The 26,855-nt window shown below is 48.1% G+C and overlaps 1 protein-coding gene across 1 annotated transcript in view; it reads left to right on the forward strand.

The window, feature by feature from the left end:
• Window positions 1–26,855, forward strand: part of LOC119405054 (ATP-binding cassette sub-family G member 8) — a 351,665-nt gene that overhangs the window by 310,526 nt on the left and 14,284 nt on the right. The window contains exons 4-13 of the mRNA XM_049419193.1: window positions 979–1,232; window positions 2,026–2,202; window positions 2,834–3,239; window positions 4,069–4,266; window positions 19,353–19,494; window positions 20,375–20,613; window positions 21,996–22,113; window positions 23,098–23,250; window positions 24,120–24,236; window positions 25,937–26,120. Coding sequence (XP_049275150.1) covers window positions 979–1,232; window positions 2,026–2,202; window positions 2,834–3,239; window positions 4,069–4,266; window positions 19,353–19,494; window positions 20,375–20,613; window positions 21,996–22,113; window positions 23,098–23,250; window positions 24,120–24,236; window positions 25,937–26,120 — 1,988 coding nt within the window. The remainder of the gene's footprint in view (window positions 1–978; window positions 1,233–2,025; window positions 2,203–2,833; window positions 3,240–4,068; window positions 4,267–19,352; window positions 19,495–20,374; window positions 20,614–21,995; window positions 22,114–23,097; window positions 23,251–24,119; window positions 24,237–25,936; window positions 26,121–26,855) is intronic.

Below are 26,855 nucleotides of genomic sequence, written 5' to 3' on the forward strand. Positions count from 1 at the left end.
TGTGCTTGGCACTTTCGCGATCGGCGCACTCAGAATTGCGCCGCTTGTAGCGATTCTGCCGCCACAAATTACTCGTGTTAATTTTTTTTTCTGCGGCTACTATACGTTCGAAAGCGATCCGCAGCAGAGCACGCAGCAGATAGCAGGCGTTGTAAAATCCTTGATTTCACTACTTAACCGTGGTGATAAGAATAATAATAATTCTTATGGTTTTACGTCCCAAAGCCACGATGTGATTATGAGGGACGTCGTAGTGGAGGGCTTCAGAAATTTCGACAGACTGGGGCTCTTTAACGTGCACCTTAATTTAAGTACATGGGACTCTAACAATACGCCTCCATAGAAATCGGGCCGCCACGGCCGGGATTCGCTCCCGCGACCTTCGGGTCAGTCGAGCCACTAGACCACCGCGGCCGGTACCCTAACTGTCCTACAGCAGTGGAGGTATGGCAGTAGAGTGGAAAAATGACAGAAAGCGAGGATAACAGAGAGGCGTCGTCTAGAGTAAATCGTGCAGCTACTTACATATGCACAATAAAGGGGCCATGTAACAATTTAACGATGGAGTTCGGAGTGAATTTAACAGAATATCTCGGCCCCTCATTCCTCTGTTGTGAAGTACAACCTGGGCAGTCAAACGACAAAGTCGTACTGCTCCGGTCCATCGCAGTGGTACATAGATTACGGTGCTTGGCTACTGACCCGAAGGTTGCTGGATCTAATCCCGGCCGCGGTGGTCGCATTTCGGCGCTGGCGAAATGCTGGAGGCCCGTCTGTGCGATGTCAGTGCACGTTAAAGAACACCAAGTGGTACAAGTTTCCAGTGCCCTCCATTACAGGGTGTCTCATAATCATATCGTGGTTTTGGCATGAATACCCCCACAAATTATTACTATTCCTACTTCACTGGCCTGACTGCATGTGACTGAGCAAGCTTTGGGGCCCCTGCTCAACCTCTCTCCGCTCGTTTCCTCGTAGGAGAACGGCACAGGAAACAACGACCCGTTCCCGCTGCTACAGCAGCAGCAGCAAGGCCTCCTCGAGCAGGGAGCTTTGCCCGAACCCCCGCGCGATTACACGGAGACGAGCCAGTCTTCGTGGTCCAGCAGCATGTGGGACCTGAACGGAGGCGACGAACGCCGCTACTCGGTGCCGCCGTCCACGCTCTCCGAGCCGGCCACCGCCAGGACGTACAAGACCACCGAGGACCTGCACGCATGGAGCATCTACAGGTACACGACGCGGCCGTGCGGACAGATATATATGACGCGACAAAGGGACATTGGTCCCGTTTATTGACTACGACCAGTTCCGAGCATTCGACACCTTTCGAAATCGCAGCGTTCAATAGATGGCTTGCATGCATTGACAGCACTGAAACCACTGCGTTGGAGCACCAGCACGGGGGGACGCGACGTTTCCGATGTCGCGTTAATGTTATCAAAACATCACGCACAGGTTATTTCGTTATTCACGCAAAGGGTCGTTCCTCCCACGTCGTTATCAGATCGGAGCAAGTTAACCGCAACTTGTTTGCCATCAAAGCCGCCACCGTGGAGTGCCAGCACGTTCAGAAGCTGCGTCCATGACGTCACGTACACACCGAGACCGCCTGCCCTGCGGGGAACTGTTTAACTGTTGAGTCACCGTAGCGGGCGACTCAGTGATGACTGATACTCCTGGTGGCCAGAAGGCAAGTGAGAAGCGCGTCAGGGAGAGGCAGTAAGTTAGGTAGGCAGATGATATTAAGAAGTTTGCGGGGACAATGCGGTTGCAGCAAGCACAGGACCAGGTCAATTGGAGACATATGGGAGAGGTCTTTGTTCTGCAGTGGGCGTAGTTAGGCTGATGATATTGATAATTACCTACATATATGATGACCTATTTTTACCTAAAGTAATCGTCCTTTCCTCCTTTGCGTCCCTTCTGAGTGACAGGTTAGAAAGATTGTACTGATTGCATTTCTTCCTCTCAATTAAGCGTCACCTCTTTTATCTTCATTTCGCTTCAACGGCACGTGTGCAGGCAGAACCTCAACTCCGACTTCACCGACTCGGCGCTAGGGACATCCGAGAAGTCGCAGCCGCCGTTCGGCAACTTCCAGCTGCGCGAGTCCACGGTGCACACCATCCTCAACCACCCAAAGTACGGCCCCAAGGAGCGCAGCTCTGAGCTCGGCGTCAACGTCAACACCTACCTCAGGTGCGTTGCATGAGGTCGCCAAGCTCATTCGTGAGTCGACAGGGCTCTCTCAGATTCAGACCGACCCGTGAGTTTGAGCACGGACGAGTGATAAATTTGGGGATTCATCTAGCTGACGCGAGTCAGTGGTTGTTCTGTGCATATCTGTAAAATTACTGGCCTGCTTCGGTGGTCAACAAGATGGATACGTACCAATTAAATGAGGTTGCAATTCTAACTAATGTTACTGGGCATGGCGAACTTGCGACGAATAAATCAGGCTGACCACAAATTTGGTAAATTTGAGTCCGAATGAGCGCAGTTTATTAGGATTTTAGTAGACCTGAGCCTGAGTGAGCCGGCTGGGCAGAAATCTGGTGGGTTTGAGTCCGAGTGAGGGCTGAGCAATATGTTTGACTAGTTTGTTTGCAAGTGGGCCTGTTAAGCAGAAATTTGGTAAGCTTGAGTCCGAGTGAGCCTGAGAACTTTGCATGGCATGTGTAAGGGCATCAGCCTTGACAGAGGTCTATGTAGCCCTCGTAGTGTTGATGGCGAGGAAACTGGAGTCAGTGGACCACATAGTATTGAGTGAAAGAGAAAGAGAGACACGTGTGTGGTGACCTGTTTATTTTGTTTTTATGCAACAAACTAGGTTTGGCTTGCCGCGGGTGCTGCCTCCTCACCCAAGTTCATGCCTGGGCATCAGCGAGCGGCCCTCGGGCGTTGTCACCACGCAGCCGACGCAGGGGCGCGAGAACTCGAGTGGCTACGACTCCAGCGACGACGACCACAACCAGCTGAACGGCCGGCTGGCCAACCCGAAGAGGGCCCGCAGCGACCCGGACTTCCGCAGCCACGACCTGGTGAGCACCGAGCCGTCGGGCGTGGCCTCGGCGATAGCGGCGTACGAGAGACACCGCAAGCACAACCACCGGCTCAAGGCGAACAGCGAGGCGGACCTGATCGCGGGCGAGGACGAGCGGCGCTGGGACGTCATCCCTAGGCCTAGCACGGCGTCCACCACTGCCGCCGCCGCGCCGCCGGGATCCACTCACAAGGTTCGAGGGTTCGCTCAATTTATCCGCGGCGTTGCCGGCATCTGGGAGAGAAATGGAATCGCAGTGAAAATGACATCGTGTGACAGCGCTATACATAGTTTTCACGTGACGTCACAGAGAGGTTCTCTGCGCTGAGTACCTCAACTTGGCGGCCACCGTGACTTTTTATCTCATTAGAGCGTGTCAGTGCGGGGGAGGGCACACAGTCGTTCGGTCCCCGCGTTCTTTTGTGCTCCCCCTGCTTTCTTCTGTTCGGCAGCCGCGCCTAGGGGGAACACAAAGGAACGCGACGGGGCACCGGCACTATGATGCCACCGATTCTTCCTCCGCGCGTTCGAGTGAGAGTTCACGCAGCATCTCAACCAGCTAGTATTTTAAGATGATGACCACGGTGACGTCAATGAAAACTATGTATAGGTAAACTATGAAGAATGCAGTCAGCCGGAATGAAAGGCATAACACGGGCAGCCTTGGCAAGCCAACTATCCGCGAAACCATTGCATTTGTTATGAATGCGTTAGCGTCACAAATGCCAAAATTGAAAAAAAAAAAATCGTATAGCCAATGGGTGAGGCATGCCGTATTTACTCGCATAAAGCAAGTGATAATGTTCGCTACTATTAGCACAAGACACAGCACAATGTCGTGTGCTTTCTTTCTTTTCTTCCTGCGTCCTTGCTGTTTAGTAGGAGGACAATGAAGGAGGGGCATGTGATACTAGCTGGACTAACTAGGACAGTGTGGGTTGGTGATCACTGAGAGATACCTTCGTCCTGCAGTGGACACAAGATAGGCTGACGATGATTGCAATGATGATTGTTTTTCGCAGGGTCCTCCGAGTCGGGCCGACTCGCGCATGGCGGGAGACCGTCGCAGCGTGGCCGGCTCGCACGTCTCCATGGGCTCCAGAGCGACATCGCAGAAGCAGGGACTCATCCGGTCCTCGCTGTTCCCGCGTGACTCGCTCTACTCTAGCCTCCCGGGCGGGGAGACGGACGTGTCACTCGTCAAGCACCCACACCTGCAAGTAAGGCGACGGCGATCATCTGTCCAGACGTGTTTTATACACTATGCTTTGTGACCCGACTTGTGAGACATTATAGTCGAATTGAATAGCAAATGAAGTGGCTCTGTAGTAATCCATTGTGTTTCATTGCATCTATTGTATCATTGTTTGTACCCCACTGATTTCTTTTGTACTTCGTGTCACATCTTAGTTATGTATATTAGAGTAATGGTGTGTTCACTACAAGATAGGGATGTTTGACCTGGCACATAGCTATGCCGATGTGTATGTACCCCTGATTACCGAAATGTTATCAGGTCTTTGTTTTTGTACATAGTGTAAATAAACTTAAAGGGACACTAAAGAGATACAATGAATTGGTTTAGATCGATAAATTGTACTTTGAGAGCTATAATGTCGTTAATTTCACCATCATAGGTGTATTAATAAAGGAGAAAGTGAAGTTGAATGTTTCATTTTTAAATTTCGCGTCAAAATCTGCATGCGTGACGTCACAGATTTCAACGTGTACTTATCGTATTTTGGCGCCATTGGCTCCACAAAATTTCCTCAAACTTGGTATGTTAACTCTATTGCCCCCTCGGAGGACAGTGTACTTCATTTTTACTGTTTAGGAACTACGTAGGCCCTGCAGGGTAGGCGCCGTCATAATATGTGATGTCACTGCGATTGGTGCGGAAACATCAAGGTGGCGTCGCCACCCACTTTTTTCTTTTTGCGTGATTTCTCGCTTACTAAGCGTCTTCTCGCAGCAAGCTTGGTGTTTTTGGTATCGTGAAAGAGTATTTTACTAATACGAGAAAAATCGTTTTGCTCTTTAGTGTCTTTTTAAGAACTCCGGAAAGGCCCCACCCAGGTGGCCGAAGCGCAGCAGCCGATCGCCTCTGTGACTATAGCAATGGCCCCGTCCATGCACTCGGAAATGTTCCCCGAAGGCAGGGTCAACGGCAGTCTGGCTCGTGACATCAGTCCGGAATGAGCGCCCATTGGTGCAGACTCGTGTGCATACGCCATACGCCTTTGAGGAGGAAATGCCGCGGACTTCTAAAGTTGTATTCGACTATCGGTGAACCCTAGTGCCCTTTTTTCGGTGGGCTGAATGGGTAACGAAGCAGAATCCGCGTTTCGTCCTTATCTAAGTGCGCCCACCACGGCCATCAAGCGAACACGCACATTCGTTCTCATCAGCGAAGCCCCATATCGGCGAAGTCATCGCGGCGGCTAATTAGATCGATGAGGCATTAATTGTGCGCTAAGCAGATGGGTTGGTTTAGAAATGATTGCCGTGCGAAAGAATCGAACCTTGCCGAGAAGCGCGTTTACAGACAATATATTTCAGTGTTTTCGAAGTCTTAGGTTTATCGTAAGGTGTGTCATAGTATACGTGTCTTGTGAACTGTTACCGAGGATGTCCCAATTCAGGACCTCCTTCTAATGTAAAAAGTGTCGAGAGGAGGGCTCCTACAAGTACGGCATTGATTAATTGCATGGAATTTAGATCTAAGAGTGCTTGGCGTACAAATAATTGCTAATAAAAAAAATCGCTCATTGAGGAACATCTTTCGGAAAGCTTGAGCTGTGTGTTAATGCAGCTCCGTGTACCCAGTTAGCTCTCTTATTTCAGTGGGTCACCTCGTGGTCGCCCTCGTGGGGATCTTTCTCTCTTTATTTTCGCGTGTTTCTTTTTTTCTTCCTGAAACAACCTCAACGACTGTCACCTAAATTCGACATTGTGCTCAAGCGGACAAGGCGCCACAGCATGATGGAAACGTCTCGCAGAAAAAAAAAAAAAACGTATGTGGAATCCGTGCTTCTGAACACCGCAGGTAACGGAGATGACGTCGTGGCCGGTAGACTTGTTGCTCTTAAGTTCTGAATTCATCGTATTGTGGAGCTGGTGGTGGTGGTGAACTTCGAAGTTGGTATGCGTATGTAACGTGAGCAGCGAGCAGCTTTGCCTGACAAAGTGCTCGTTCGCTTCGTAAAAAGCAATACTGAACTTGCCATGAATCTCCTTTCTATTTTCCGCAATATTATGGTCTCTATCGTGAGCGCAAGGTTTGTTAGTGCGGTGCGTAGAAACCGCATACGTTATGAAGCAGCGCCTCGGTGAAACAGGTGAGCACTTCTTCAGTATCGAAAATGCGACTGAATATCCGTGATCAACCGGCGAAGGCAAGCAGCGAAAGGTATGTCTCTTCCTGGACGTAAGGCCTGTCCAGGGACCAGAGCACAGCTGAACTGCACGTAGCGCGCAACCAAACCAAGCCGCGGGTGTGAAGTCGGTGTAGCGCCTACAAAACACGAACAAAGTGCATAACGAAGTAAGTAATAAAGTAATAACAGCAAAATAATGTTACGTAGGCGAACGACGGAACAGTGCAGTAAGCCACTGAGAAACCGCGCACACTAGCCACACTATGAACCCTTGCGAATTGATTGAATTCTACAGTACTCACGGATCGAAACAGTACTCACACTGTACTGTGTTTCAGTACAGTATACTCGCTAGGCTTACCAACCGTTCCGGATTTTGCGGGACTGTCCCGACTGTCCCGTCCCTGTCGGGACAGCTATAGGTCCCGGATTTGTTCCGGATCGTCCACTTAGAATTTTTTTGTGTGATCTAACGCACGGTTCGACTTATGTGATCTAACGCACGCCCAACAACGCGCGTCACCCAGGTGAAAATTTCCTGCTGGTTTTCTGCTGGTTTGTGCTGGTTTCTGGTGGAACCAGCAGGACAGCTGCTGGTTTCCTGCTGGTTGTACTGGTTCCAGCAGGATGCTTACTGGTCCTCTGCTGGTTCCAGCAGGGTGCTTGCTGGTTTTATGCTGGTCCCAGCAGGCATCCTGCTGACTGTACTGGTTCCAGCAGGGTGCCTACTGGTTTTGTGTACTGGTTCCAGCAAGATACTGGTTTTCTCCTCGGATGCTGCTGGAACCACCAAGTAACCTGCTGGTTTTCAGTTGGCTTGAACTGGTTCTAGCAATGCACATGAAATCGGTGTGAATTAACAGCTGCAAATCGCCTTTCAAGCATCGTTTTCAGCTAGAAATCGCTCTGGCTTGGAATTTTCCATTCCAATCTGGCTGGAAATAAGAACCATTCCTAGCTTGAAATGGCATTTTCAGAGTCGGAAAGTCATGTTTGCAGCTGCAAATTTTTCCAGTTTCAGTTGGGAAATAATGTGCTAGCAGGAAATTTTCCTCTCTTGAAGTACAAAAACAACTCCAGCTGCATTACAGTGCGCTATAAACAAGTACGTACATAGCATGGTGTGCATGCATTCATAAGATCATAATCTTCGTCACACTGTACATAGTGCACATTTTACAACAGAGATCTAAAGTACCCCGTACGGCTGGGTTACAAAAAATATCGCCGAAAAAAAAACGCACTTTTATTCAACCTTTCCTGTAGATGTGCGTCCGACCGACACGGCTCATCTTGCTAATGTAAACGTCCAACTAAAGTTTGGTCATACTGAACCGTTGCGCAAACAGGTGTTCACGGCATAGCGGTTACTTCCCTGCGAAAAGGAGCTTCTTCTTATGAACATTCGCCATTCTCAACCACGATCGGACAGCAGCGAACTGAAGCGAACACCGCCGTAAAGAACGCGGCATTGCTAAGTGAAGTCATTTTTGTTGACATCTCAGTAGCATTAGTCTCGTATCTTTTCTTGATGTTTTCCGACGCTATTGCTAATTAGTGACCAACTTTATAATATAAATACTACATTGTGAAAAAGTTGTATTTTTTATTTACGTGTAACAGCATTATAATGGTGGCCAATACACCGTGTAAATTATAATGACATCGCGTAGCGCCGTAGCTTCGTACACCACATGACGGCTAGTCGTGATGCCTTCTTTGCATGTGTGTGTGCGCTAGTGCAGCGAAGTAGCGAGTTTACTAGCGGAACCTGTGCGGCATTAATTAACATGTAATAGTTTTTGTTCAGTTTCATCTGTGGAAAGTGTAACGAGTCAATAGCAGCATATCCGAGTGGTTTTTGGTGCTGTACTATGCGGCGTCTTGACAGTGTCGATCGAGGGACACCGATTTCCTCAGCTCTCATTTTCTTCCATTTGTCGGTAAGTGTTGCACTTATATATTTCAAATATGTAGCGAGCATTTGTCCCGAACGCTTCTGTGCTTTATTAAGCGCGGTGTCATTGCACCTTGGTGTAGTACGCGATGTATATATATGCGCGAAGCACACATACCGGTTTGTGTAAGGAGTCTTTGTCGTGCAACAAAAAGAATTAACATTGTTGCGCATATGGACGAAAACAACGAAGACCAGTGATCGTGCTTCCCGCTCCGGGTTAGAAAGGGAAAATACGAGGTGAAAATCTCTAACGAGCCGGCCGCTCCTGAGCTCACCTTCACGACGTAATAAACGGCCCCTTCTAGCTTTAACGGCCTCTTGCAAGCGTAACACTATGTTTAAATCTACTTTGTTGAGTGAATTAATGGCTATGCAAAAGTTTGATGTCTGCAGTCGTGATCTGCATAGGCAATCAAACTTTTATTTTGTTACAGATTGCCTGCGCGTCACTGGGGTGCCTTCAACAACGCAAACACCACTGCTGTGGATCAAGGCCTCCTGCGGATCTCTGTCCAAAAAGATTCAAAATGTCAATCGCAAACTGAAGCCGGCAAAGTGAACTATTTCTAGTGTATACAAAGATTTTTCAAATGAAATATATTACTTCAAATAGACCTTTTCGTGTTATACGTGTTCTTAATGGGATTTTGAAAAAGCTACATCAATGGAACTACAAGCTTTTGAGGGGAACCAACTGCGCTGGAACCAGCAGCTACTGGTTCCGTGGCCTGCTGGTTCCATCACCCACTGGTTCCATCGCCTGCTGGTTCCATCGCCTGCTGGTTCCATCGCCTGCTGGTTCCATCACCTACTGGTTCCAGTAGCTGCTGGGAATGTGCTAATAAACCATCACTACTGGAACCAGTAGCGAACCAGCAGGAAATTTTCACCTGGGCACGCTACGGAGCAAGAAGTTCGCACGAATCGCACGCACGAAGCAATGTTGCGGTGGCTGCGAGGGGCTTTAGCCACTTTAGCTGAACTTCCGTGTAAAGTGCGACAACCTTTACGAGTACATTCTCCAACAAGAGGAACTTGTGCGAGCAGCACGCGGCCAGCTGGAGTGCCACTTCAAGTGGTCGTAACAATAAAGAAACAATGGATTAGTTTGGAAGATACCGCAATAAAGAAAATTGATTTCGCTGGCTCCCTGTGTTGGTGATACGCCTCCGACCCACCCGTCCCGACTTTCTTCATTGAAGAGTTGGGACGGAGACTTTGTTTGTTGTTAGTATATATAACGAGTGCTATGAGAAATCGCTCGTGACCATTGCGTCATATGTCGCCTGAATCTGGCCGCTACGGGTAATGTTGGGTCTGATGTAAGTGTTCGGGTCAAAATTACGCCGATATGACACGAACTGTAGACGCTGGAAACGAAAGTACGGGCACTAAGCCCGAAATATTTGCGTTTCAGTCCATAGGACCACATTATACATTCATGTGGAATGTGGCTCGACACCAGCACGCTGTCTGCCCCCCCCCCCCTTTTTTTTGTCGACCAACAGCCGCGTTATTGCTCACGTTCTGGTGCGGACGTGGTCTGCGGTCCGGTAAGGCTACTTCCCCTCGCGACGAATGCATTGCGCTAGATATTCCGCAGTCACGTCGGCATTACGTAGGCCCCTTCTCTCCCTCTTTTTAGTCTGTCATGCGATAATCTACAGACGAACTTCCAAACCGTATTCGCTGTGCCGTTGCAGTAGCGTAGTGGTTCAGGTGTCCTGCACCTACTCTAAGGAGTGGTGGTTCAAATCCCATTTCCAGCATCGCTGAAAAAAAAAAAACATATATGTCGTAGCGATACAAGTAAGGAGGCTTGAACGCACACCAGTCCCATTTAATTCATAAGTTTAAGGCTGCCATAGTTTACAGACGAAAAAACGCTATCTGCGACTTTCGCTATCTGAGTGAGTAAAGTGGGGCGCTGGTTAGAATCCCGATGCCCGCATTGTTGCAAAGAAAAATATTCTTGAGCTATTCCCACCATATGATGTTGGATAACGAGCCAAGCTGTGGAGCACGCGGATTCATTTAAGTACAATTTTTTATTTTATTTTTAAAGCATTTCCACTTCGATTTGTGTGGGCAAGAAGGTTGCGCGCAGGTTATTTATGTACTAAGTCATTTGCCCTTTGTGTATTATTCCTTTATTTGTTAATTAGTTTTATATTTTAAACATTCATTTATATAATTGTTTATTAAATTACACTGTTTCCGTTTTATTTCTGTGGCCAAGTGGTGAGTAGTTGCGTTCGTACAAATTTTATGGCACATATATATCTGAAGGGGTTTTCTGAGCAGGTAATTGCTCGCGGAGATACGAATCGCCTAGTTGTATACAGAATGAAAGAAGGGAATATTGTATACGGCTTCACTCTAAAATCGATGTGGATATCGAGGTTCGGACTGTCGTTGAATGGAGAGAGAAATGCGACGCCGAGACATGGATCCATGCACCGGCACCTGCACTGCCATAGCATCCTCTATACTTTCTATGGCACTGCCGATGCGGCGGGATGGCATTTGATGCGAGTGTCGATGCCCGTACCCACGTCGTACCGCTCTTCAGTACCCGGCTGTATGCCCGCCCACCGGATTGTGGCGGAAAAGGGGAGGTTTTCTGCGGAGGGGTACTTTATTTCCTACCGATGTCCCCCTCCCCCCCCCCTCCTCCTCCCCCAGCGGGTAGAGGGAGACACGGCCGGTCTGAAGGCGCGAATCCAGACCGGCCGTGTTTTCTCGGCCCTCCACAAACACGTTCAAAACGACCGCACGACGTCGCTAATCGACACTCCCCTCCGACAAACATGTCGAAAATGACGGCGTGACCTCGCTAATGAAACCCCTACAAACATGTCCAAAACGACCGCGTGGCTTCGTTAATCGAACCCCCCCCCCCCGCCCTCAACACGTCAAAAAGGAGAGCACGACCTCGTTAATAGGCCTCGCCCCCACCCCTTATAACATGTGAAGAACGACTCCGCGACCTTGTTATCCGACCATGCCCGCCTCCACTAACGAGTCAGAAAAGAATCCACGACTTCGTTAATTACCCCTCCCCCCCCACCCGTCAACACACGTCGAAAAGGACAGCGCGACCTCCTTAATCCCCCACTACAATGTCGAGAAAGACCTCGCGACCTCGTTAGTGCCCCTCCAATCCTCCCCAAACGAGCATGTCAAAAACGACACCATGATCTCGCAATAGCCCCCACCCTAACATGTTAGGAACGACCACGCAACCTCGTTGATAGCCCCCCCCCCCCCCCTCCAATAACATGTCAAAAACAACCGCGCGACCTCGTTAATAGCCCCTCCATAACATGTCAAAAACGACTGCGCGACCTCGTCAATAGCCCCCCCCCCGATAACATGTCAAAAACGACTGCGCGAACTCGTTAATAGCGTCCCGTCCCCCAATGCCATGTTAAATAAGACCGGGCGACCTCGTTAATAGACCCCCCAATAACGTGTCAAAAACGACCTCGTTAATAGCCCACCCTATAGCATATCAAACACGACCGCGCGTTAATGTCACCCCCCCCCCCAACAACATGTCAAAAACGACCGCGCGACCACATTAATAGCTCCCCCCCCAACAACATGTCAAAGACGACCGCACGACCTCGTTAATAGCTCCACCCCAATAGCATGTTAAGAACGACCGCGCAACCTCGTTAATAGACCCCCCCCCCAATAGCACGTCAAAAACGGCCGCGTGACCTCGCTAAAGCCCCCCCCCCCCTAATAGCACGTGAAAAACGACGGCGCGACCTCGTTAATAGACCCCCCCCAAATAACAGGTCCAGAACGACCGCACGACCTCGTTAATAGCCCCCCCCCCCATTAATATGTCAAAAACGACCGCGCGACCTCGTTAATGCCCCCCCCCCCAATAACATGTCAAAAACGACCGCGCAACCTCGTTAATAGCCCTCCCCCCCAAATAGCATGTCAAAAACGACCGCGCGACATCGTTAATAGCCCCCCCCCCCAATAACACGTCAAAAACGACCGCGTGACCTCGTTAATAGCCCCCCCTAATAACACGTGAAAAACGACGGCGCGACCTCGTTAATAGACCCCCCCCCCGAAATAACAGGTCCAGAACGACCGCGCGACCTCGCTAACAGCCCCCCCTCCAATAACATGTCAAAAACGACCGCGCGACCTCGTTAATAGCTTCACTCCAATAGCATGTTAAGAACGACCGCGCAACCTCGTTAATAGCCCCCCCCCCCCAATAACACGTCAAAAACGACCGCGCGACCTCGGTAATAGCCCCCCCCCAATAACGCGTCAAAAATGACCGTGCGACCTCATTAATAGACCCCCCAAATAGCATGTCAAAAACGACCGCGCGACCTTGTTAATAGCCCCCCCCCCCCCCAATAACACGGCAAAAACGACCGCGTGACCTCGGTAATAGCCCCCCCCCCAATAACGCGTCAAAAATGACCGCGCGACCTCATTAATAGACCCCCTCAATAACATGTCATAAACGACCGCGCGACATCGTTAATAGCCCCCCCCCCCAATAGCATGTCAAAAACGACCGCGTGACCTCGTTAAAGCTCCACCTCAATAGCATGTTAAGAACGACAGCGCAACCTCGTTAATAGCCCACCTCATAACATGCCAAAAACGACCGCGCGACCTCGTTAATAGCCCCCGTCCATAACATGTCAAAAACGACCGCGCGACCTCGTTAATAGCCCCCCCCCCCAGTTAACAGGTCCAGAACGACCGCACGACCTCGTTTATAGCCCCCCCCAATAACATGTCAAAAACGACCGCGTGACCTCGTTAAAGCTCCACCCCAATAGCATGTTAAGAACGACCGCGCAACCTCGTTAATAGCCCCCCCCCCATAACATGTCAAAATCGACCGCGCGACCTCGTTAATAGCCCCCCCCCCAAATAACAGGTCCAGAACGACCGCACGACCTCGTTTATAGCCCCCCCCCCCGCAATAACACGTCAAGAACGACCGCGCGACCTCGGTAATAGCCCCCCCCCCCCCAATAACGCGTCAAAAATGACCGCGCGACCTCGTTAATAGCTCCACCCCAATAGCATGTTAAGAACGACCGCGCAACCTCGTTAATAGCCCCCCCCCCAATAACATGTCAAGAACGACCGCGCGACCTCGTTAATAGCCCCCATCCATAATATGTCAAAAAGGACCGCGCGACCTCGTTAATAGCCCCCCCCGAAAAACATGCCCAAGACGACCGCGCGACCTCGTTAATAGCCCCCCAATAACATGTCAAAAATGACCGCGCGACCTCGTTAATAGCCCCCCCCCCCCAATAACATCTCAAGAACGACCGCGTGACCTCGTTAATAGCCCCCCCTAATAACACGTGAAAAACGACGGCGCGACCTCGTTAATAGACCCCCCTCAAATAACACGTCCAGAACGACCGCACGACCTCGTTAATAGCCTCCCCCCCCCAATAACAATTCAGAAACGACCGCGCGACCTCGTTATTAGCTCCATCCCAATAGCTTGTTAAGAACGACCGCGCAACCTCGTTAATAGCCCCCCCCCCCCAATAACACATCAAAAACGACCGCGTTAAAAGCCCCCCCTAATAACACGTGAAAGATGACGGCGCGACCTCGTTAATAGACCCCCCCCCAAATAACAGGTCCAGAACGACCGCACGACCTCGTTAATAGCCCCCCCCAATAACCTGTCAAAAACGACCGCGCAACCTCGTTAATAGCTCCCCCCCAATAACACGTCAAAAATGACCGCGCGACCTCGTTAATAGCTCCACCCCAATAGCATGTTAAGAACGACCGCGCAACCTCGTTAATAGCCCCCCCCCAATAACATGTCAAGAACGACCGCGCGACCTCGTTAATAGCCCCCCTCCATAACATGTCAAAAAGGACCGCGCGACCTCGTTAATAGCCCCCCCCCGAAAAACATGCCCAAAACGACCGCGCGACCTCCTTAATAGCCCCCCCCTCTAACATGTCAAAAAGGACCGCGCGACCTCGTTAATAGCCCCCCCCGAAAAACATGCCCAAAACGACCGCGCGACCTCGTTAATAGCCCCCCCCAATAACATGTCAAAAATGACCGCGCGACCTCGTTAATAGCCCCCCCCTAATAACATCTCAAGAACGACCGCGTGACCTCGTTAATAGCCCCCCCCTAATAACACGTCAAAAACGACGGCGCGACCTCGTTGATAGACCCCCCCCCCAAATGACAGGTCCAGAACGACCGCACGACCTCGTTAATAGCCTCCCCCCCCAATAACATGTCAAAAACGACCGCGCGACCTCGTTAATAGCTCCACCCCAATAGCATGTTAAGAACGACCGCGCAACCTCGTTAATAGCCCCCCCAATAACACATCAAAAACGACCGCGTTAAAAGCCCCCCCCTAATAACACGTGAAAAACGACGGCGCGACCTCGTTAATAGACCCCCCCCCCCAAATAGCAGGTCCAGAACGACCGCACGACCTCGTTAATAGCCCCCCCAATAACCTGTCAAAAACGACCGCGCAACCTCGTTAATAGCTCCCCCCCCCAATAACACGTCAAAAACGACCGCGCGACCTCGGTAATAGCCCCCCCCCAATAACGCGTCAAAAATGACCGCGCGACCTCGTTAATAGCTCCACCCCAATAGCATGTTAAGAACGACCGCGCAACCTCGTTAATAGCCTCCCTCCCCAATAACATGTCAAAAACGACCGCGCGACCTCGTTAATAGCCCCCCTCCATAACATGTCAAAAAGGACCGCGCGACCTCGTTAATAGCCCCCCCCCCCCGAAAAACATGCCCAAACGACCGCGCGACCTCGTTAATAGCCCCCCTCCCAATACATGTCAAAAATGACCGCGCGACCTCGTTATAGCCCCCCCCCCAATAATTAACATCTCAAGAACGACCGCGTGACCTCGTTAATAGCCCCCCCTAATAACACGTCAAAAACGACGGCGCGACCTCGTTGATAGACCCCCCCAAATAACAGGTCCAGAACGACCCGCACGACCTCGTTAATAGCCCCCCCCCCCCAATAACATGTCAAAAACGACCGCGCGACCTCGTTAATAGCTCCACCCCAATAGCATGTTAAGAACGACCGCGCAACCTCGTTAATAGCCCCCCTCCAATAACACGTCAAAAACGACCGCGTGACCTCGTTAATAACCCCCCCCCTATAACACGTGAATAACGACGGCGCGACCTCGTTAATAGACCCCCCCCAAATAACAGGTCCAGAACAACCGCACGACCTCGTTAATAGCCCCCCCCCAATAACATGTCAAAAACGACCGCGCAACCTCGTTAATAGCCCTCCCCCCAAATAGCATGTCAAACACGACCGCGCGACCTCGTTAATAGCCCCCCCCTAAAAACACGTGAAAAACGACGGCGCGACCTCGTTAATAGAGCCCCCCCCCCCAAATAACAGGTCCAGAACGACCGCACGACCTCGTTAATAGACCCCCCCCAATCACCTGTCAAAAACGACCGCGCGACCTCGTTAATAGCTCCCCTCAATAGCATGTTAAGAACGACCGCGCAACCTCGTTAATAGCCCCCCTCCATAACATGTCAAAAACGACCGCGCGACCTCGTTAATAGACCCCCCCCCCCCGAAAAACATGCCAAAAACGACCGCGCGACCTCGTTAACAGCCCCCCCTCAATAACATGTCAAAAACGACCACGTGACCTCTTTAATGCCCCCCCCCCCCAATAACATGTCAAAAACGACCGGGCAACCTCGTTAATAGCCCTCCCCCCCATATAGCATGTCCAAAACGACCGCGCGACCTCGTTAATAGCCCCCCCCCCCTCAATAACACGTCAAAAACGACCGCGTGACCTCGTTAATAGCCCCCCCTAATAACACGTGAAAAACGACGGCGCGACCTCGTTAGTAGACCCCCCCTCCCCAAATAACAGGTCCAGAACGACCACACGACCTCGTTAATAGCCCCACCCCCCCCAATAACATGTCGATAACGACCGCGCGACCTCGTTATTGCCCCCCCCCCCAGTAACATGTCAAAACAACCGCGCAACCTCGTTAATAGCCCTCCCCCCAAACAGCATGTCAAAAACGCCCGCGCGACCTCGTTAATAGCCCCCCCCCCAATAACACGTCAAAAACGACCGCGCAACCTCGTTAATAGCCCTCCCCCCCAAATAGCATGTCAAAAACGACCGCGTGACCTCGTTAATAGCTCCCCCAGATAACAGGTCCAGAACGACCGCACGACCTCGTTAATAGCCCCCCCCCCCCCCAATAACATGTCAAAAACGACCGCGCGACCTCGTTAATAGCTTCACCCCAATAGCATGTTAAGAACGACCGCGCAACCTCGTTAATAGCGCCCCCCCCCCCCCCATAACATCTCAAAAACGACCGCGCGACCTCATTGATGACCCCCTCCCACAATCACACGTGAAAAACGACGGCGCGACCTCGTTAATAGCCCCCCCCCCCCCCCGAATAATCTGTCAAAAACGACTGCGCGACCTCGTCAATAGCGCCACCCCAATAGCATGTTAAGAACGACCGCGCAACCTCGTTAATAACCCCCCCCCCACGTCGAAAACGACCGCGCGACCTCGTTAATAGTCCCCCCCCCCCAATAGCATGTCAAAAACGACCGCGCGACCTCGTTAATAGCCCCCCCCCCCCCAAATAGCATGTCAAAAACGACCGCGCGACCTCGTTAATAGCCCCCCCCCCCCTAATAACATGTCAAAAACGACCGCGCGACCTCATTAATGACCCCCCCCCCCAATAACATGTCAAAGACGACCGCACGACCTCGTTAATAGCTCCCTCCTCCCCCCAAGAGCACGTCAAAAACGACCGCGTGACCTCGTTAATAGCCCCCCCCCTATAACGCGGGAAAGACGGCGCAACCTCGTTAATAGACCCCCCCCCCCCCATTAGCATGTCAGAAATGACCGCGCGACCTCGTTATAGTCCACCCCCCTTCCCCACTAACCTCTCAAAAGCGACCCACTGTCCCCATTCCCCCCCCCCTCCTGGCAGACTAATATGTGAAAAATGAAACCTGCTATGTCAATAGCCTCCCCCCAATAACATGTCAAAAACGACCGCGCGACTTCATTAATAGTCCCTTACCGACTAACATGTCAAAAACGGACCTGTGTCCTTCGTTAATCGACCTACACCGAACTGACGTGTCCGAAAGGAAACTAAGTCCTCGTTAATCGCCCACCGCCCCACCCACTGACATGTCAGAAAATGACCCCACAACCTCGTTAATCGACCCGCCACACGAACCACCCTACAGATACGTCAAAACAACCGCGCAACCTAGTTCATCTGTTCGTGCACTATGCTGTTCAACTATGCTTTGAAGATGCGTACATGCAGGGGGACACATACCTTTTAGATGCCTTTGAGGGCCGAATATCGATGTTCCACCGCATTATCGATGCTTAAGGAATACTTACCGGCTAAAACAGCTGAAGTGCTATTTCGTAGCGTGAACTTTTCATATAAACAACACAACTCTTTGAACTTTATTTGTACAGTTCTTTCTTCACATATTCACCCTCCAGACCCATGAACACAGCACAGCATTGATTATAGGATTTCGCTACAGTCGTGCCATTTTGCAGCTAGGAACATGGCATGAGGAATTCCATAGGTTGCAGCACTTTTATTTGTTTATCAATAACATGCAATGACCGCCAACTGGTGCTTTGGCAGAGGCAGCGTGGAAGCCTGTGCGTCCTGTTGCTCCACTCCAGAGGTTTGTTACAGAGACTTGAAAGGGAAGGCTTTTGCCAAGCTTGATAGACAAATTAAAACGCACAAGGGCAGAGTTCTGCTTTGTATAAGATCCAGCCGGCCACTATACAAGTGTACAATAGTGAGCATGCAGGTTTGGGTTTCGCATATGCCAAAGTCTTTTGCGTTATGTTAAGATGCCAAGTCTGGTAGTGTGAAACACCCTAGTACTTCCCAATTATGAAAGGACTTCCACGCTGAAACCAGCACCAGAAAACCAAACTCTAGCAGAATGGTTAATTGAACACAGATTAGTTGATTGAAACAGGATAGGTCAGGTAAGGTTCGATCAAGTGGTGAGAAAGTGAGACAACATGCGTGCGTTCTTAGGCACAAAAGACAACTGGGCAGTTGCGTCGTACGTCTGTCATGTCGTGCAGTTGCGTCGTACGTTGTACACAACCTTGCCAAGCTTTTCCGGCTGCGTATTATGCAATAAGCAATTCGGTGGGCACCCCTACCCTCTTCCTCCCTATACCTCTTGGTGCTTTAATTGGACAACACTGTCTTCGAGGCTGCCTGGCAACAACAACAAATATCTTGGAGTGTACAGTGCAACGTTCAACTGAAACTCGTTACAGAAAACATTGAAATATATTTCATTGCTGCAATGTTTAAAGGATTTCAATTTTTTTTTCTTGCGTCTTTCTGTTTTGTCCCTGTTGTAGCTGTTGCCCTATAGACCCTCGAAGAAGCCTTACTAACTAGCACAAGCAACTACTTTGAAAGAACATTACGTCAAAGTGTATGCATCGTAATAGTCATTGTTGCCGCCTTTCAGTCATGCATGGACAGTGCCTCTGTAGGCTTACCGTATGGGATGTCCCAGCTAACATTAGCCAATGTGCTTCCTTCATTTTTAATTTGCTTCTGTAATTAGGCAAGTCACCAATGCACAAACTTAGTACTGTTGGCAAAGGCAAACAGATGGCAATACATCGTATGGGTCTGGTAACTGTTTGTTGTACGAGTTTTTGTTGTCTTTCCCTTAGGCTTCACTTAAGCTTGCCTAACTTTGCTGGGACAGTTCATACAGATGTTGTGTTATATACATGTAAATGGAAATATTTGTTCCTTTTCTCCCACGTGCGCGTTCACCGGCATTGTGACCAAGTCGCCATGAGAGACAACATGCATCGGCTCTTTACGCAGGTTCGAGACCTGACTTTCGAACTGGACCGCTCCAGCCTGGGTCAGCGGCTGTGCGGCGGACCGCGCACCAAGTTGCTCCTGCTCGAGGGCCTGTCGTTTGAAGTCCGTGGTGGGGAGATCCTCGCAATCATAGCCACATCTGGTGAGCGCACTCCACTGGAACTGTCACAAAAAGAAAAAAAAAATGTGTGGGTGGGGCCGACAACTCGGTCATTTATGCAGAAATAAAAATGCGCATTATGTGAGATCTATTTGTACACCTATAAAAAACAGCATGCTCCGCATTCTCAATTGCGTTGTCACATGTGCTAGCAAATTTCGGAAGTATTTGAAACGAACAGTGTACACATTTTCCCGTGTACAGCCCACCTGAAAAGATGATTTCATAACAATGGGAAAAATACTGTGAAACCAGTGTTTCAAGCTCCGTTTGAGCTGCCGTGAAGCCAAACCTTGCAGTTGTATATTACCTGCATCTCTAAAGTGTCCTTTTTTTTCCTCTAACTCTTACAGCCTGCAAACTATAATGCCTTCTAAAGCTTGCTGAATTTTGCCGCATGTAACCTGCATCTGAATTGCAAGAGACTAAAGATAAGATAGGTCGGCATGTATAATTACTCCATAGAAATAACATACATGCATTTACTTATCTGACGAATAAAAATATCTGAACAAAACCTTGAAAATAAGCAGACTCCAAAAATTCATTAAGTGATAGAAAATAGTACTGCTTATGAAATGTAAAACACTCTGTGGCCTAATGCTAAATATGTAGTAATGCTAAGTGCAACTTTTGGAGTCTTAATTAGGCTACTTTTACGAATGGAAGTGATGAAGTAGTTTCATCATTTGTTCCCATTTGAATTTACGCTAATGGTAAACTTGTCTCCTGCAACTGTGATTTACAAAGATATCTGGATATGTAAAGCTTACAGTGACCAAAAATGCCGGGCTCAATAAAAAAATGTTGATTACTATGGCATATGCTTTGCTTCACGTTCTCTCTGCATGTTGACACACAGAGCAAGAGGGTTCGGCCCTGCTGGACATTCTGGCCAACCGGCACCCAAAGTGGGGCAGCCGACTGCGTGGAGACATCATGTTCAACGGACTGTTCATGCCACCGGCGAGGCTAGAACATTGCGTTGCCTACGTTGCTCGCAACTGGCACCTTTGGCCCGACATGAGCGTGCGGCAGTGGATGCTTTTCACCTCGCTGCTCCAGGAGCCAGGAGGACCGGGGAGGGATACCAAGGCCAGAGTGAGAACCCCGGCTTTCACGTTTCCCTGGACTTGTTGATACACCAACTGCAATTTGTTTATCATGCTCAACAGAAATTTCCCTCCCTTCCATTTTATTAATTTATTGATCAACTTGAATGAAAAACCAATTATACTGCATTCCTATATTGACTGACACTCTCCAACTATGAACAAACAGCCTCTCTGCATTTATTGCAACAAAATTTCACTTTGAACTTTGTAAGGGACACCAGCCTCATCGAAATGCTTTAGTCTGTTTAGTGTTGCACTGCGTTTTGTACTGTGTTCCAGCTGCATCTGTCGTGTACTGTATGTATCTTTTCATTCATCACACCCATGTGAAGGAGCATGCTAGGCATACCACCTTGGCAAATTTCTCCATACTTAGACAAGCTTGGTGATGTATCAGTAGAGTTTAACCCGGATATATCGAATTATTTCATATATTGAACTCTTGTAATATCTCTTTGAAGATCACATGTACAAATAGTACAGCACTGTAATGAGTGTGTGTTAAATCCTTGTTCACCTCCACATTCAAAATATTAAACACTGTGTCACTCCAAGCGCACCTGTCATAGTTGGCCCAAGCTCACTTGCACCATCAGTATCTAAAGGGGCACTGCATGTGAATGGAATTACATGCTTTGGAGGAAAAACAAGCGAGGTATGTGCTTCAGAATATGGAATGCATGTACAACAACGATTCTAGTTGGGATAATGGATTTGCTTTAGAAACATTGATTAAAGCTTGTGTTGTTGGGGCATGTTGGAATATCACAGCTGTACCACTTTAAAGCAACACTGCTAAGTTGAAACAGAGGGACAAAAAATGCACAGACGAAGAACATCTATCAACTGCTCATTAAAACAAACAGGAGGAGCAAACAGTGTGGGCAAACAATGTCATGCCCTGCTTGTTTCAATTTCACAGGTGATAGAAGTGCCTCATCAGTGCAATTTTTGTTCCTTGCGTTTGTTTCAAATTTGCAGTGCTGCTCTTTAAGTAACAATTTGCTTTAACAATAAACTTCAGCACAGAACAGTGTAATGCAGTGCGGATTACTAATAGCAGAGAGAACTAATCATCGTGTGGTGACCTATACTACCTGTGGCCGTTACCGGAAAGAGGACTGCCACGCTTTTAGAATGCCTATGGCTTATAACAAGCATATGCATTTCAAAAGAAGGAGTGTGAAAAAAAAGTATGCTTAGTGCCTTTGACACAGGTTTATATTTCTCTTTCATATGGGTAAATTCAGCACATCTTTTCCTGCATGCACGCATGCATGAACACCATAGATATCATCAATGATGTCGTCCCCATGTACGTTGGCACCATTATCCAAAACAGCTCAATAATTTGTGTGTCTTGTACAGATCAACGCTTTGCTCGAAGACCTCGGCCTTGGCCAGCTGAAGCACACACGAATCCGTGACCTCACCGAATCCGAAGCCAGGCGACTCAATGTTGGCTCTCAACTACTGCTCGATACGGGTCAGTGAGTCAAATATTTGTGGTAGCAATAAATCATTTTTCAATTCTCTTCGGCACAAAGCCACAATATTAAAGTCTGCCTTCATTTTGGAAGAAAATAGTCACATAATACAAGTATAACAGAGGCTTGCCCACTCCTGACAGATGTAACTCAAACCTCATTATAACAAAGTCTCATCTGCCACGAAAATAACTTCGTTATATCCGAAAATTCGTTATAGACGTTTATTTTTAACACTAGCTATGACAAGGTTATTCTTCATTTACTTCGTTATAACCGATAATTCGTTATATCCGGGTTTGTTATAACGAGGTTTGAGTGTATACCATTCTTTTAGAAGAAGCTAGTCACCTTTGCACAGTACAAACCATGAATGCATTAGGCATGATTGTCATTCAGTGTGAATAGTGTCAAAGAGCTGCTCATAATAATAACTTTTTGGGCTTTATATCCCAAAGCCACGATGTGATTATAAGGCAAGCTGTAGTGGGGGACTTAATTTTGACCACCTCGGTTTCTTCAACATGCACCTTAATATAAGTACATGGGTGTTATTGCATTTTGCCCCCATCCAAAATGTAGCCGCTGAGGGCATGAATCGAACCCGTGACCTCGAGGGTCTCGTTACATCTATTAAGAACGATCACTGTTGATGTGAAGAACAACCCAATATGAAACAACATGCAAGCCACACACCTAACAACAAACATTTTTCAGAAAACGTCGCGGCTGAAACTGAATCTTGGTCCACTACTGAACCTAGCATGATCATTTCAAGGTCCCTTAAAGGTGACATTGAATGTGATTGTAAGTAGCTAAGGAATTCATAAAGTTGGACCGAACACGCCGAAGCTCTGTGTGTTGCATATCTGGGTGCAACGCTGTGTGCTGATACTAAAGTCTGCCACTTAGAGCTCACTTATTAGCTGCAGTGATGTTCCAGGCTATCCACTACAACCGCAACTTTTCATTTCTTAATCCAGATGTGGTATTGCTGGACCAGCCAATCTCTGGCATGGACATCCTCGACAGCTTCTTCCTCATCGACTACCTCCGGCAGTGGGCTGCCAGGGGTCGCATCGTTGTCATGACCATTCACCCACCCACCTACGAGATCTTCACCATGATGACACGAGGTAGACCACCACCTTCAATGTACTGCGATGTAGACCAGCTGCAATATACGACATCAGCAGAATGTGCCAGTGTTACCAGCTGTGTTTGTCTATGTTGGTGCATAGGAAAAATAAATATTCAGTGGATATAGAATAGGCCGTCGATGATCACCATGATCAACTACTGAGCATCGCGAATTCCTGTTTCACCGGCTCATATGCAAAGAGTACTAAGGAAATAAGAGAGACCTATTGCCAATGCAAATCCATTTTTACTTTTAGAAGATGAAGGAACCTTCATCCTTTGGGGCATTTGCAATACCTTTGGGGTATTTGCAAGACCGAAATGAGATACCACACTGATATTAACATGCACGGTACGCATGAATGTTGACAGTGTAGGCTATTGTCGTGATGTTCAGATGACGAAGCTCAAACATGCAGAAGAGAAGGATATCGCCTTCGTTTACAACAGGTGCTTTGCTAAACTTAATTACAGTAAGATTAGTGGTAAAGTGTGCCTATTATGCCAGTTTAAGTTAAGCTCCCTTGCAGCTCTGACTTTGGGCTCGATCAGTCACAGCGGAAATTCAATTTCTCGATGCCCCAGACTGTATATATGAAGTGTTCAATAACTGTCATCTCAACTTTTGGTTGTGTGTCACGTTTGTCTAACAGCAAAGCTTCCTTCTGGCAGCTACTGTAGGCTTGTCTCGCAACACATGAGGCACAGATTGTGTGCAGTACTACACTTGGTACTAAGTGCGCACTCTGGTTTGTTGATGAAAGCAGCCATCAGTTTTTTAGCAAGGTACTAAGCATTTTTCTATTCTGACCCTAATTAAGCAAGGACAAAAAAAATGTTTGACATCACGCTGTTCTTATTGCAGTGGCTATCATATCGACGGGACGCATGGTGTACCACGGCAAACGACGCGACCTACTCCCATACTTCTCCTACATTGACTTTCCTTGCCCAGCCTTCAAGAACCCCTCCGACTACTACCGTGAGCCTTACACACTGCTTCCTGCATTCATATCTGTCATTCATGTACTTTGGTTGGACTGTTTGATTTCCACCTTGGTATACGCATGTGGATTTGTACTTGATTCGGTTTCAAAAAACTACCAATAGCACCAGAAGCAAATCTAGTATCAATACTTTGCTAATATACTTCTCAAACAATTACCTGCTGCCATTCTTTCCAGTTACCACGTTTTTGTCATTTATGGTTTAGTTTGCTGCAGTTATTTATGATACAGCTCTCCAAGCAGTGTAACGTCTCACGTTTTTGAAAGCATTCGCATTAAGTAAAGTAGGGAAGTAGTGGACTGGTTATTAGGAATCTATCAGCATTTGCACACCCATAATTTTTCATCTTGTGCCTATGATTGCTTGTTGTGTGGATTCAGCGTATCATTTCCAAACAATAGGCTGTGACCTGATCTGTGAGCTCGCATCGTGAATGAGTTACAAACAAGTCAGCTGGTATGTGAACATATCACCTATCATACTGACCATGGTGGCTGCATTTAAACATTGACGAAATGCAAGAATTCCTACATTAGGTGCGATTTAGGTGCATGTCAAAGACGCTTTCATATTTTTCCTTTTATCGTCAAAGAACCCGAGGTCATAAAAATCAATCCTACGGCATGCCTCATAATTGTATCATCGTTTTGGCATGTAAAAGCTCAAAACATTTCTTGAGGACATCACAGCTCAGAGCAAGGTTTAGGTTGGGAGCTGCTTTCTAAATACCTGAGAACGCGGAAATTTTTTCTCCAGCAACCACCACACTGATTCTGATGAAGCCTGTTGCAATTAAAAAAAAAAGTTATGACTACAGTTTAGCAATAAACAACTTTGTAATGTAAGCATGACCTAATAACACATTGAACCAAATTGCAGTTACATGCATCCCTCTAATGTATCCCTCTAATACAACATTATCAGAAGGTTGTAGGTTCGGTCCCTACCGGCAGCAAGTTAATTTTTCACCCACTTCAATTCCTCTCCATTTTTATTGTAATTATTACACTACTGCTAAAAACTGCAAATAATGTTCCTTGGCGCATGGCGAGCAAATTGTTAGGGAGATTTTAGAGGCAGCCGAAATTCAGGGGCTGAGTGACAAATGTGTTGGCAGGCCTTCCATTTCCCTGTCAAATAAGGAAGGTGCATGCCTTTTCAATAGTTTTTACCGTGTGCTTTACACAATAGTTTTTACCCTGTGCTTTACACATTTCTTATATTTCATTTTAGTTTTTAACGTTTTAGATCTTTTTTATCTTTCTTGTGTGGCTGCCTTGGCTTCTCTGGCTTTAACGTGTTTGCCGGTCGGTTTTAGGATCAATTATACTTTCACTTCTTTCATATCAGGGGCGTACCTTGTGGCGTAAGAATTTTCGACTGCGCGGTTACCTTCGGTAGATTGTCTTTTCGGCAAGCAGTTGTCACGTGGTTTTCATCGCTTCTTTTCTTCATCTTATCTTTGTTGCTTCGACGCGTGCCTACAAAAAGGCCCTGCGTTCGAAGTAGTGAGTGCAGCGCTGTGTGTGTGTGTGTCCTTCCTAATTGTTCCGTCCCTTTTTGCACTGGTAAATCTATCTTAATGTTCCTTATGCCTCCCTTGGCTTCATGGTTTGTTGGTTTAACAAAATGATGAAATATAGTTTTAGAGTATACATATCTTGCATGCCACAGTCGACCTGGTGACGCTGGACAATCTCTCTCCTGAGGCGATGCTGGAGTCCAGTCAACGAGTCGAGAACTTGGTCGAGGTGTTCCGGCGCAGACAGGTGGCACTCTCCGACCCGGGCCCTCCGGGCAACGCCCCCATGGATGTCTACAGGGCGGGATTCTTTGGACAGATGCTAGCCCTGTGGATGTGAGTGCACCCTCTTGTAATCCCAATCTCTTTATTAGACTCAAAGCTTCACCATAACAAAATCGCGTGCGATACGAAAATAACTTTGGTATATCAGAAAATTTGCTATAAACATATGTTTGTAACACTGTGTCTATGATAAGTTGTGATCACAGCGCAAGGTACCCAGACCATGCTTCAGTCTATGACAAGACTTTTCATTATTTACTTCATTATCACCAATCATTCGTTATATCAGTGTTCATTATATCAAGGTTTGAGAATCTCTCTCACTGGTGCTTCCGAGAATGTTCTTCAAACGTTCTGAACAACTGACCTTCCTAAACACTTTGTCTGATCTTGCACTGTGAGTTTAATAACTAATGGCAATAGTAAACTTTTTTTCCAAAAAAAGAAAAGATTTCGCTTCTACACTCTTCTAAATGCAGCTTTAGCACTCGGTTGCAAAGATATTTATTTTAATGCTTAAAGGGGTCATGAAGCACCCCTTGGGCTGGTTGAAAAAACACATCCTGCGGAAAGCTGACACGGCTATGAACTGCTCTGCCAAATATTACAGTCGTGCGCGCCGCGTAATGGCCACAAGCGGAGCGCGAAGTTGCCGTTTCCCCAGGCACCCTCTTTTCAAACAGAGGCCGGTTCTCACTCTCGTCGGTGGGCGGGGCGTCTGTCCGTTTACGTCGCGGATCTGTCAGTTTACGTCGCAAGAGACATGGCATGCTTATTGGCCGATAG

This window comes from Rhipicephalus sanguineus, chromosome 9 (assembly GCF_013339695.2).
Source record: "Rhipicephalus sanguineus isolate Rsan-2018 chromosome 9, BIME_Rsan_1.4, whole genome shotgun sequence".
Classification (NCBI taxonomy): Eukaryota; Metazoa; Arthropoda; class Arachnida; order Ixodida; family Ixodidae; genus Rhipicephalus; species Rhipicephalus sanguineus.